This window comes from Melospiza georgiana, chromosome 1, assembly GCF_028018845.1.
Source record: "Melospiza georgiana isolate bMelGeo1 chromosome 1, bMelGeo1.pri, whole genome shotgun sequence".
NCBI lineage: Eukaryota > Metazoa > Chordata > Aves > Passeriformes > Passerellidae > Melospiza > Melospiza georgiana.
In genome coordinates this window covers 106159160-106173031 of record NC_080430.1, presented here as the reverse complement: position 1 = coordinate 106173031, position 13872 = coordinate 106159160, and the positions used below count along the sequence as shown (strand labels likewise).

The 13872-nt window shown below is 35.6% G+C and overlaps 1 protein-coding gene across 1 annotated transcript in view; it reads left to right on the top strand.

The window, feature by feature from the left end:
* The window catches only part of SMCHD1 (structural maintenance of chromosomes flexible hinge domain containing 1), a 68997-nt gene that overhangs the window by 28657 nt on the left and 26468 nt on the right, over positions 1-13872 (top strand). The window contains exons 18-27 of the mRNA XM_058036095.1: positions 67-144; positions 226-345; positions 5473-5617; positions 5844-5940; positions 7542-7614; positions 9269-9408; positions 10385-10519; positions 11341-11568; positions 12232-12380; positions 13097-13185. Of these exons, the coding sequence (XP_057892078.1) occupies positions 67-144; positions 226-345; positions 5473-5617; positions 5844-5940; positions 7542-7614; positions 9269-9408; positions 10385-10519; positions 11341-11568; positions 12232-12380; positions 13097-13185 (1254 nt within the window). The remainder of the gene's footprint in view (positions 1-66; positions 145-225; positions 346-5472; positions 5618-5843; positions 5941-7541; positions 7615-9268; positions 9409-10384; positions 10520-11340; positions 11569-12231; positions 12381-13096; positions 13186-13872) is intronic.

The following is a 13872-nucleotide window of genomic DNA, read 5'->3' as shown; positions in this document are numbered from 1 at the left end:
ATGCTTGGAAAAGTTAAGAATTATGGTGTAAAATTTAAATACATGAGCTAAGTGTTTGTTTTGCAGCACCTACTGAGAATAAAGAAATAATTTCCCATATCAGTCAGCATGGAGGCAAGTGGCCATACTGGTTTAAAAAAATGGGTAAGTTGCATATTCAATATCTTCAGTTTATTTGTTGGGTTTTTTTTTTTTATTTCTAATTGTACTTTTATATCTGTTTAGAAAATCTTCAGAAACTTGGTAACTACTCCTTGAAACTGCAAGTAGTGTTGAATGAAAGTAATGCAGACACTTATGCAGGAAGGCCTCTGCCATCTAAAGTATTTAAATTTACTATTGTAGGTAAGAATTCTCATCTTTTTTCTACTTTTAGTGTTTCTCTTTGATTCATATTATATCAAAATTTGTGATGTCCTAGTTGAGACGTGGTTTTCAGCACTGAAAAGTAGCATTTGCATGTCAAATTTGACAAATTTCCAGGAAACAATGGGGTTTTGTAGTAGGTTTTGATCTCATGTGTAATGTGTTGGCTCTGTGGCAGGCAGTTTTACATAAAAAAATAAAACCCTTGATGTGAACTTTCCTAAATGTACATATAAAAAACAAACTTAAACTTCATTAGAATCCCCCCTTTTCCTCATGCCATTGACATAAATATTCTTTCATAAAACTAATATTCATTAGGCCAACTGTCATACATAAACCACAGAAATGCATTAAAAAACGGTTATACGTTTAAAATAAGCATGTTGAGCTTGAAGTCTTTTTATAAATTAATTAATTAAGGAAGAATCCTATGCAAAACTAAATTCTCATTTGGTTGTAATGGATGTGTCTCTTTACTGCAATGCTTACTGGAATACTCATTTCAGAAAGGGTCGGAGTGAAAGGAGAGGTGGTGAGGTAGCCTGGAGCTGATGATGGTGCCAGTTATTGTTGAGTGTTTGTGGCTGAGAGAACGGGGAAGGCCAGCAAGGCAGATATTGTGCTGGGAGTCTGTTACAGACCACCCAGCCATGATGCAGAAGCAGATTGAATACATAAACAGCTGGGAGAAGTGTCACAGTCGCTAGTCCTTGGTCTTATGGGGGACTTCCCCTTTACCAGATGTGTGCTGGAAATGTAACACAGCAGAGAGGAAATGGTCTAGGAGGTTCCTGGAGACTTTTGAAGAGAACTTGCTGAGGTGACACAACTGGTGAGGGAGCCAGCTGGGCAGGGAGCCCCATCTCCTTTGTGACTTTCTCTTTGAGAATAGAGAAGGACTGGTGGGTGGTGGAGGCTCTCTTGAGCATATCAATCATAAAATGGATGTTTACAGTGTTCACTGTTCTTGAAGTAAGGAGAGAACTGTCATCTTGGACTTCCAGAGAGCAGGATTTGGCCTGTTAGGTGAGTGGTTGACAGAGTCCCTTGGGAGGTAGTTCTGAAGGGCAGAGGAATCCCGAAAGGCTGGAAGAAGAAGAGCAAAAAGGAAGCTCACAATCTGAACTTCAGGAGAAGACTCTGGCCTCTTCAAAGATCTGCCTGTTAGAGCTCTATGGAAAGAGGCCCTGGACAGACTGGAGGCCCAAACAAGTTTGTTAGTATTCACAGTCACTTCCAAGCTCAAGTCTGGTTCATCACAATGAATAGAAAGTCAGACAAAAATTCCTGGAGGCTTGCATGGATGAACAAGGAGCTACTGGCAAAACTCAACACAAAGAAGTATACAGAAGATGGAAATGGAACCAAGTAACTGGGGAGGAATACAGACACCATCCAAGCATGCAGGGATGGGGTTAGGAAAGCCAAAGTCCAATTGGAATTGAAAATGGAATCACTAGCAAGTGATATCAAAGTCAAGAAGATAGACTTCTTTAAATACATAGGTACAAAAGGATGGCTGATATAAACATGAGCCCACTGTTGAATGAGGCAGGGAACACAGGATGTGGAAAAGGCTGAGATACTGAAATCGTCTGCCTTAGTATTTACTAGTAAGACAGACCTCAGGAATCCCAGACCCCAAAGACCTTCCTCTGGTGAAAGGTCTGGGACAAGGAGGATACACCCTTGGTGAAAGATGATCAGGCCAGGGAATACCTAAGCAAACTGGTGATACCTATGTTCATGGGCCATGATGGGATGCACTCATGAACCAGAGAGAGCTGACTGATATGAGGCCACTCACACCAATTGAATAATCGTGGCAATTGACAGAACTGCCTGATGTTTTGAGGAAAGCATCACTCCCATCTACAGAAATCAGGAAGAGGACACACAGAGCTACAGGCCAGTCAACTTAATTTCAGTTTGTGGAAAGGTGATGGGGCAACTAATCCTGAAAACCATTTCCAGGTATGTGAAGGACTAGAAGATCCTCAGGAGTAGTTAGCATGGATTCACCTTCTATGATGAAAGGACTAACTTAGTAGATGTTGTCTACCAGGCCTACAGCAGGGTTCTCATCAGTAAGATCCCATAAGATCCTTACAGAGAAGCTCATGAAGTTTGGACTGGATGAACAGAGTGAGGTGAATTAATGAACAGTGAGCCCAGAGAATGGTGATCTGTCTAGTTGGAGGGCAGCAAGTAGGGGTTACCCTAGGGGGTCAGTACAGGGTTTGATCCTGCTCAATGTCTTATGAAGGATCTGGATAACAAGACAGAATGTACCTTTAGCAAGTTTTCCTGATAACACAAAACTGGGAAGAGTGGCTGATACACCTGAGAATTTGCCACCATCCAGAATGACCTCAACAGCCTGCAGAAATTGGCTGTCTGGAACCTTAGGAAATTCAGCATGAAGGATGAAGTCCTGCACCTGCAGAAGGGCAGCCTGCAACCCAGGTATCTGGAAAGCAGCAGGAAAGGCCTGGTGGGCAGCAGGTGGACACAAACCAGCAATGTGCCCTCCCAGCAACAAGCAGCAACAACCTCTTGGGCTGCATTAGAAGCCAGTCAAGGGAGGTGATCCTTTCTCTCCTCTCAGGATTGCTGAGGCTAGCTGGGGTACTGTGCCCAGAGCTGAACACATTACATCACAACACACAGACATGGGTATTCTGGAGAGAGTCTAGCACAGGCCCCTGAAGATGAGCAAGGGACTGGAGGGTGCTGAGGCAGTGAAACAATTTTCCCAGAGAAGTTGTGCTAGCTCCACCCCTGGAAGTGTTCAAGACCAGGTAGTATGGGACTCTGAGCAACCTTGTCTAGTGGAAGGTGTTCCTGTCCACAGCAGGGCAGGTTGATACTGGTTGATGTTTAAGGTCCTTTCCAACTCAAAGCAGTCTATGATTCTGTGATCTCTTACCTGAAAAAAGTCTGGGGAGCAGTGACTGCTTTGCCTGAAGATGATTTGTGGGGGTCTTCCCAATGTCTATAAATAACTGAAGGGGGAGTATAAAGAAGATGGCACCAGGCTTTTTCCAGTGGTGCTCAATGACAGGACCAGAGCCAATGGGCACACACTGAAACACAGGAGGTTCTCTCCAAACATCAGGAAACAGGGGTTTTTCACTATAAATGTGACGCAGTGGTGCCACAAGTTGCCCAAGAAGTTGTGGAGTTTCCTTTCTTGGTGATATCAAAAGTTGTCTAAAGATGTTCCGGGGCAGCTGACTCTAGGTGGTCCCGTTTAAGCCAGGGGCATTGGATAAGATGACCTCCAGAAAACCCTTCTGACCTCAGCCATTCTGTGAACTTTATCTACAAGAGGGACAGAAAGAGGGAAAGAAAAAAAAGCTCATTTCTTTGCATTTAATATCAAAATGATTATTTTTGTCACAATTTTGGGAGGTACAGCTAACATCTGTTTTCAGAAGATCAAAGGGGAGGGAAAAAAATCAATGTTTTCTATTTCTTCCACAAAAGAGAAGCTTTGAATGCAAATTCTTGAGGCAGAAAATAGTTCTTTGTATAGCATATTTTTCTAAAAGTTTCTACATATTGGCAGAGTATAAAGAGGTGTTCTTGTATGACAGTAAAGGACAAAAAATGTTTGGCATTACTTGAAAAGAGTAGTTATCTAAACATATGTCTAAAAACATGCCATGGAAGGCTCAAGATATTTCTGTGAACTTGCAAGTAAAGAAGAGGGAAAAAAAAAAAAACTTGTTCTCAGAACAAAAATGAATATTTCCTCTTCTTTTATCTCTTTATCAAAGTGAAATGAGAATCTTATTATTTTCCAATAGCAGTGTGGCTTCCCCCAGTATGGCAGTTAACTATTCAGTTAAAGATTCCTTCAGCTATAACAACTAAAATGAACAAATCTCAATGGAAAGGAATAAAACTTTGAAAAACTGGTTTAGCTAATAGTGTTTTGCAGAGATAAACAAAACTCTACAACTTTTGTGAAAGTTGTAAATCTGGTATATTTATTACAGCACTGGACTGAGAAGCAAATTATTCTATTTTTCTAACAGAAGGTTGTCACTGAGTGTTTATAGTTGTTCTTGATAAGCTAAAAAATCACCATAAATGCTGGTTAAAACTGAGCTTCCGAAGTCAATCTACAAGGTTCGTGGTTTTAGTTCAGACATGTTCTTTTGGCAGTTACTCACTTAAATATTGCAGAAGTTATTCTACTGTTACTTTCTCAAATAATTTTATAGTTTTATCATTTGCTTACAATGACAAAGTTGTAGACACTGTAAGGTTGAGGTCTTTCTCTTGTTATAGCCAGTAACTAATTTTGGCCAATGCAAGGTATCTGTCATCTCCTGTGCAAAGGAAGGTCCCTGATAATGGACACCCCTAGGTTGTATAGATACTTGTTAATTTGAGTTTGAAATTTTTTGGTAGGACATTAATTTACCATGTAGCTCAGCATGCATTGCTTCTTTTTTCAAAGGTCACTTGGTCAAGACATTTGGTTTCCACAAAATATGATTATTGGTTTACACGCTCCAGTTGATAGGCACTCCACTTGTTACCACTGGTCTTGTTTGCTAGTGCCTAAAACTAGCAAAGGAAGTGTGGAGGGGCCAGGTTTCACAGGAAACTAGTGGAGGAAGTGTAGTGGGGCCAGGTTTCACAGGAAAGATACACCCACGTTTTTTTTTCTAATACTCATCATTATATACCTTTATTTCTCAAATTTGAGGCAATTGTAGAACAAAAATGTTCTGTTGCATGAATGATTTATTTTACCAGAATTAAAGCAATTGAATATTTAGGAAAAGCTGTCCACGCAGAACTTTTTCACTTTCAGGTGCTCTATTGGTGTTTTGAATACTTTGGTAGCTTTGACTGTCTTGTTATGTTTCTTATACTGTAGTCTCCCACTGTTATATTTTAACCACTGTTTTTATTTCAGTGTAAATTAAAAAAAAAAACATAAGCATAACTTTGGTTATAACAGTATTCTGAGCAGCCTGTTTACTTTGTGTCTGAAAACCTCTTGACTTAATTGCAGCCTTAATCAAGAAAAAGCCAAGGAGCACACACAATTCTTTCTAAAAATGTATTATTCTTTTCTCTTAGAGGGCAAACCAGAGAAATTTTTGGTGGGTCTCTTGGAGCTTCCTTTTCGAATTGGAGTACCTTTTAGTATTCCTTTGGAATTGCAGGATGAATTTGGTCATGCAACACACTTGACAAATCGCATTAGACCAATTCTGGAAGCTAGGTAATTCAGCCATCTTTTTTTATTTGCCCTTTCTTTATATGACAATAATATAATAATACTTTAGGGTTTATCTGAATGACATTCTGGGAATTTCTCACATAAATTAACTTATAAAATAAATATTTTTCCTTTTATGTTCATAAGAATGTCTGAAAGTATCTTGTATATTAAAACACTGTGTTTGTTTTTAAACTGGTTCTCTTGTGTTTTCTATATATTTTTCTAGTGGATTAACACTGAAGCATGAAGACATACCTGTGGCAACAAAGTGTGTCATTAAGGGTGTTACTGCTAAAGGCTGTGTAAATAGTTGCCAGGGCAAGGTAGGCTAATAAATTTAAACTTTAAGTAAACTTTCTCTGTCTACTAAGAGACGGAGAAAATAATTTTTATGTGAAATAAATTGTTAAGTTTGCTCTGCACTAATGACTACAGATATTTCTTGGGATATTTTTAAATTATTTCTTAGAGCTCTACTTGGAGCAATTTGTATTTCCCATACCTGCAGTCTTTTCACAGCTGATGGGACCTGGAGCTAGAAGGGCTGAGCAATGCATGGATGTGTGGTAGAGTGTACCCAGCACACCAAATCAGCTGTCTTAGTTTGAACTAGTGCTGAGATTGGTTTAAACCAAATCATTCTGGTGACTTTTGCACTGAAAGATGATAGGGAGCTAAAGAAAATGAAATCTTACATTCTTAGTTCAGATGATGAGTAATAGCAGCTAATATGCAGGGTGTCTGCTCAAGCTCCTTTAATTGTTTCCACTATTCTTGTTGCACTTACACAGTTACGCTTATCCACTTACACACTTATGTTATCTAAAGCCAACCTGTTACTGATGGATTCTCAGCACCTTGTCAAGCTTCTACTTTACTGTAAAACCCAAAATGTGCATTCCATGTTAAAAAGATTTTTTTCATAAAACAGATCTTCATGCTTTTGATGAATATAGATTTAAATATTTTAAAAATATTTTTAAAATTATTTATAAGGCATATTTTGACAGTATTTTAGCCAGGTCCCTATCCTTTCGTTCAGTCTGATAGTCTAGTGTATTAATAACAAAGCTAGGAGATGAGATATCCCATTTTACTGTTGATATTGTTGCTTAGAAAATAGCAAATAATGTTGCTGGTGGAAAGATGTATGAACAGGAGAAAGAGCATATATACCTGCTTATTGAAAGTTAAAGGGTGTTCAGTGTAGTAAATTTTGTAGGCAGAGTTCATAATCTAAGGTGAAGGGCAAGAACAATGGCATAAAATGGAGTGGATTATGAGAAATAAAGTGTATAGGAGCAAAAGTCTTGCAGACTTTAGCAAGAGATAAATTTGGTGAGGGGCAAGACCAAGAATCATTTAGGGAATTTGCAGTATAGAAATAATATTGTACAATAATAATTTAAAAAATTATTACTATTTTTCATTATCTGATTTCAATGTGGAAATTTGTTTTAGTGATGCAATTTACAGCAGTTATTTTTCTTACATTCTTAATCAAAGATAGATGGACAGTGATAGCGATGCCTTGCTAAGGACTAACAAACACAGAACTTGCAGACCCTTATTTTAAGACTTTTTTTTTTAACTCCTATATTTTTCCCCATTTAAACAGCCTCTAAGCAGGAAATGAAAAGTTATGACCACTGCTTTTCGTAGTTTCAGAATCATGTAGTTTAACATATAAATCCTGAATTGAACATCTCTGATTATAATAACATGGAAAAGAGGTGTCAGTACAGGAGAAAAAAAAATCTTTATGTTTTGTAGCACTGTAAGACAATTTCTAGGGACTTCTGAAATTAACATATATACAAATTGACATGATTATGTGAAACTAATACATTTAAGGTTATTTAAGGTTAATAATTAACCTTTATTTTTTATTTAAGGTTAATAATTAAAATATTCTTTTCATTAGAACTTTAATCTGAAGATTACTCTTCCTGGTTTGAAAGAAGATACACAAGTCATTAAAATAAGATTGCAGCCTGGTAAGTATCCTTAAAATATTTAGTGAAATTCTGTTAAATTTTATTCTGACACTATTAACGAAAGCTTCTCCCAAGATAGTAAAATATTTAGTGAGGCATAAAAAAGGATTCAGGTGATGACTAGAAAGGAAATAAAGCCAAGAGCATCTCATTCTTGGCAGGAGTATCATTATACTCACAGTACAATCTTACCTACTATTCAAGGGGCTGGAATATTGGTCTGCTTATTTGAGATACATTTTTGTCTTTTAATTACTTCAAATCTTTTTCTAATCTAGCCCCACTGAATGAATGAATTTCTTATCTTCTTGTTTTTCTTTCGCATTAAGACTTTTAACCTGTACTAATCAGTATTGACCTGTTCTCCCTGCAGAAAACCTTTTATGAATGAATAAGTGGTCGTTCAGTTTCTTAACTGAGCAAAGGGGGATGTTTTGGCAATTGAATTTTGTCTGAAATTTTTATGTTACATGAATTTATCATAATGCAAGACAGGAACATAGAGGTCTGTAAGGACACTGCCCTAATCAGAATTTTATGTTTTCTGGATGTCTTGATTCAGAGGAGTCCCTTACATGAGATCTTGTTATCCCTTGTTACCTGGATTTTCTGGATTTGGGTTATAAAGTATAGTGTGAAAGCTAATTTTTGGCCTCCCAGATTACCAAACTTCAGGCTTGACCATCTCATTTTGCATAGATACTGTCTTCTACTTTGTAAGACCAACAATGCACAGTTTAGTCCATAAACCCTTAACTCCTCAAAGGATAAAGATTAATGTAGAAAACAGTGAAATGATTGGACTTGAGACAGACTGTGTTGTGTGTTGCTGTTATTTACCTTGGACTGTTATTTACCTTCATCCTTCATTTTGCTTTTGACAATATAGAGATGCTTCACTGCCTCTTTCTTCTCACTTGAGTTAAATCCTTGGCTTTGTAAGCTGGTTTTGAGGAAGGAATAATGAAAGCAATTTCAGTCTCATTCTTCAACTAGTGAGTTTGTAATAGAAGATTTAATAAGTCATGCATAAACGATGCTTCTGAAAAATTACCATCTTTGTTCTTTCAAAACCTATCTTTTAATAGTAATCTGTTACTTCCTTCTCTTTTGAAAAACTTATAAAATAATTATGTGTTCCAGGAGATAGACTTATCTGAATAGCTTCACTTTATTATCTAAGTAATGACAACAAAATTTTCTTTTGCATTTTTTTGCATGCAGATTGTAGCTGTGATAGCTTTGGCAATTAATTGGATATCTCAGCATTAATGTTTTTGCGTTTATCATGTCACAAGAAAGCTCAAAGTTGGTTTTTTTATGAATGTGGATCCATATACATGTAAACATGTAAACAAAATTATATAATATGTTTACACCTTGTATATTCTGAATTTCATCGTTTGTTTTTTAAGAGTTCTCTACTAAGTTCAAAAAGTTGGCAGATGGTATGTGTTGAAGGACAGAAAGTGTAGAACTTTCCAGTACAAACCAACATATATATATATATACCTGAATTGTTTGAAATGGTTTGTTACCACAAATATCTTGGTAGCTTGGCTTTAAAACCTCTGAGTTAGCAAAAACTTAAATTTAGTGTCTCATAAGTTATCCAGAATGTAACTATTGTTCTGCAATTGTGCATTTTTTACAGGCCCTCCTCGTCAATTGAAAGTAAAACCAGATTCAGAAATTCTAAAGATTGAAAATGGTACAGCTTTTCCCTTTCAGGTTGAAGTACTGGATGAATCAGGAAATATAACAGCACAGCCGGAGTTGATTGTTCATTGTAAGGTAAAGTTAATTTCATAGCCATAAGGATTTTTATTCTTGCTTTTTAAAGGGTTGGAAGAAGAATCTGTGTTGGAGTCTACGTAGAATTTAATATCTTTAGCAATGCTTTCCAAGTTTCTACAGCTTGCTAGCCATAACTGTGACTCTCTTACCTCTTATGTATTATGAGCCATTCAGTAAGTTGTAGAATCTGTGGAACATGACCTTAGAAAAGGAAGAGAAAATTATGTGCGGATGTATAGGTTCAATTTTAAGGCATTTTAGACCATATTTATCATATACAATGTTAAAATTTATTCAGAAAAATAACTTCAGAAAGCTTACTTCTGGTATTTATAAGTTGAAAATTCAAGTCTAGTGCCTAATAATAATATTAGAAATTATCATAAGCACCAATATAAGCTCAGAAGGGAATGCGTATCTTGCTCTGACTTTAGGAGGTAAAAAACCTTCCCCTTTTGGCCATCTTTTTTGCACTCAAGAAAGTGACTTCCCCAATTCTAGTGAAATTCAGCAAGGGTATATAGAAGTGTTTTCCCACTGCAAAATAGGCTGCATTCCATTTGCACTTTATATGGGTACATGCTCTTCCTGTAGAGTGGGTCTGCAGTGATATGATGAATGTGATGTTTAAATTCCTTTAATGTGTGATGTTTAGTAAATTGCTTCACAAGTTAATTGAATTTATTGCATAATGGCAGAAGAGTCTAATTATTGTGTGTTATTAAAGCAAATTAATAGATAGTATACTTTATTTCTATAACTTACTCCTTTCTCCCACACATCACTTATTACCTGAAGAAAAATACAGGTTCCAATTATTTCCAATTGTCTTACAGTTGTTGGAAAACTGAAATATATTATTTTTTTCTGTAAAGAATAAAATATATATTTGGACTTTGCAAATAGTCGTTTCTGAAATTATCATGGTAGTTCTGTAAAAGAAACTTGATGTTTAATTTTACATTTTCAATAGTTTTTAGGTGCTTCAGACCTTCCTGTGTATTCTGTGGACTGCAGTAATGGAGGAACAAACATTTTAACTGGTCCAGTTATACATGTACAGAATATCAAAAAAGACCAAATACTGAAAGCAAGGTTTGAAGTACTTGTAAGTATTGGTTGGACTGTTGGGATTAACAAAAGATTGAAAAGTTTATTGTACTGTCTTGCCAGCATTTTTTATGAACAAGCTTAGCTCCACTGAAGTTAGTGGTTTAGGTATCATAAACTTCATAATTAGGTGGCTATGCTTTTTTATCACTAGAAAATAATAAAAAGGCAAAGAGTTTTTTCCATTTTTTCTTCACTTCTCATTCTATTTGCTACATCCCTGATGTGTTTCAGAAATACGCGTGTTTTCTGGGATTTTTCTTCCCCTTTTAAATTCCTGGATTGTTTTCACAAACTGCCCTCATTGCATAAACATTTTAGTGTAAGAATAGGTACAACAATCAATAGTTTTTTGTAGCATATCAGTTTCAAAGCTCATAAAGTATGAATTTTTTAAATTCTATTGAAAATTCTAGTTCTCTGGCAGTCAGGAGAGTCATGCTGATGGAGAAAATAAGACCCATGTGTGTTTTACTCTGGAAAAATGTGTAAATAAATACTAGTATGGCAAGAGGAATTATATGAAATGATACTTAGGATTGTGCTTAAAATGTATTTTTTAAATTTTATAACCTACTGCTTCTGGAATAGAAAAAATCTAAACAGCTAGCATCAATTCTAGTATCTGTTAAAAGTTGTAAGTATATTGGCATATCTTTTTGATTTACTTTTGCCAAGTCAAGCTGATTTCATGTTTGGACACCTGGTCATACCTGGTATTCTGAGTAGAGCCATAGGCTATTATGGTATTATGTGTATGCATATCTAAATTAATTATCTTAATTATATGTCTTTTTTTTTTTTTTTACCCATGAATAGAATTGCAAAGATGTGCCACCAGTGGAAAAGATTATTAAACTTCTTCCTAGCAGTCATGTTGCAAGACTACAGGTCTTAAGTATGAATGGACAAAAAGCTCTTCAGATTAAACATCAGGATGAAATCAGTTGTGTTGCTGGCCAAGTCATGAATAAACTTATATTTCAAATGTATGATGAAGCAGAAAGGGAAATACCCATAACTGCAGCTGCTGCAGAAAAAATCAAGGCAAGTACTTTGAGTAAACAGCAGCATAATATGGGGGAGGAACACAAAGCTGATAGCATTAAATCCATAAATGTCAGATTGCTACATAATATTCCTCAAAACTGTATTAATAAACACGGAAACTTAACTCTCCTTTTAATTATTTTGTTATATTTTATTAATTAAATGTCAAGTAGTGCTTCAGGGTAATATTATGAAAAGCAGGTTAGTATTTCCAGTGCTTCTCCTAAATGCATTAAATAATTATCACAGAGGTATAATTCCTCAGATCCAGGACCTTCCCAACATTTAGAAACTTTAAATAGGCATGTTCTGCATGAAGGCTTGCTTGCCTATCTTATCCCCCTGTCTTATGTGTGCGCTTATGTGGAGTCCAAAACAAACATAGAGATTCACCAAATATATGACACTTGTATCTTTTCTAACTCAAGTTCAGTGAGGGAAACCTAATGTATGTTTTGATCTGCCTGTGGTTTTTTTTCAAGTAATTGACTGTATTTCAGCAGATAGCATTGGTTACTGCTGAGAAATGTCCAGGCTTTCCATTGAAAGCTGCTATTGCCTGTATGTTACATCAACATATTTGGAATGGCTTCAAGATGCATTATGTAGCTAGTCATTTATAATTTAGCTTTTGATTAATTTATAAAATTTTAATTTTAGGTCAACTGGACACCTAAAATTGACAGAGAGCTGTTGATGCAGGGATTATTACCTGATGTAAAAGTACCAACTTCAGTAAAAGATGCACGTTACTGTCTAATTACTTACCTTGACGAGCACGTGTCTTTGGAAAGTGCATTCACAGTCAGGTTTGTTCATTTGGTATATTTCTTTATTAACCATGTTATTGGCATAGCATTGTAGATCTCATTACTTTGGAGTAAAACAAAAGTCTTTAGCTGAAATAATGAAAGTGGTTGGCAAATTAACAGGAGAATGTCAGCTTGGGAAATGGGAAGGGTTTATGTAAATTTAATACATGTGAGAACATTATCTACGTGAAAGACTCCATTGTGATTACTGACTTGCATCCAGCCCTATAATCACTTATGTAAATATACATATACTGAAGAAGACTGTTGATTTTTTTTTTTTGTAAAGTTGAAGTAAACATTAGCTCACAGAATAAGGTGACTGGTGACAGAGGAGAAAGAAATATCCCTATAAAGTTAATTCTTATCCGGTTTCTCAGTCAAAACTGACAGGCTGTAAATTGAACCTTAAAATTACCTGTTTATCATTCTTAGCGTGTTTAAGTTTGTATCTTAAAAAGTTTATTAAGAGGAATCTGATTCTAAATTATTTCAGTGTATTTCATGTGATTTTAATAGGTTATAATTAATTAATTCACAGCACTCTGATGCTAGGGGTAGATTTGCAGCAATTAGTCATTTCACAGATCTGCAGTAGGAAAATAAAATACACTGCATGAGAAAGCATTAAGATTCTTAAATATATTTGTCATGCCTTCTATGATGTTATATTTACCATTATGAGAGAGATAACTCAATTTTCATGTATTCAGACCAGTTCCTGATGAACCCAAACACATTAAATGTAAACTAAAAGGCTCAAACACACTGCAGATGGGTGAAGAACTGCAGAGTGAAATCGGTAAGTTGTTTGCATATTCTTCATTTTCTTCTAAGATATATCTCTTTTTCTTGGCAGTTTGTTAAGACTGTTATATATACAGATGTCATCAAGAGTAAATTACCTTCAACTACTTTAATAAAAAAACAGGTTTACATTCTCATTCACAGAAAGATGTTCAGACTTCTGAATTGCCATTTTACACTTCTGGAGTTACTCCCTGATAAAATTTGCCTCTTACTTTGTACATCAGGACATTCATCACGCTTAATTCAAATAGTTCATAAATTTTTGTTTAGTTCATGTATTCTGAAATCTCAAAGGCTTAACAACATTCAGACTGTTGCTAAGGCATGGACTTAAGAGGAAGGCATGTTAGGGATCAATCTTCTCATTCTTTGGTTTCTGTATGCAGTTGCCACATGACAATGAAAAATTAAAAAGTCTTTCAGTATTGGAACATTAAAAGCTTGGGTGTGAATGAAGAAAGCACATAGAACAAAAAGAGATAGGAAAAAAAAACTAGGTTGAAAAATGCTTTCAATTTTGAGATTTTTTTTTCCTTTTAATTTTTGGTAAGAAATTATCTTTGAATAAAAAAAATTGGGAAGCACAAATATGGGATATAACTAAATAGATACATTTGGTTTATACCCACAAGACTGGGGCTTCATATCAATGTATATAAAAACCTGAAGAGAGTGTAAA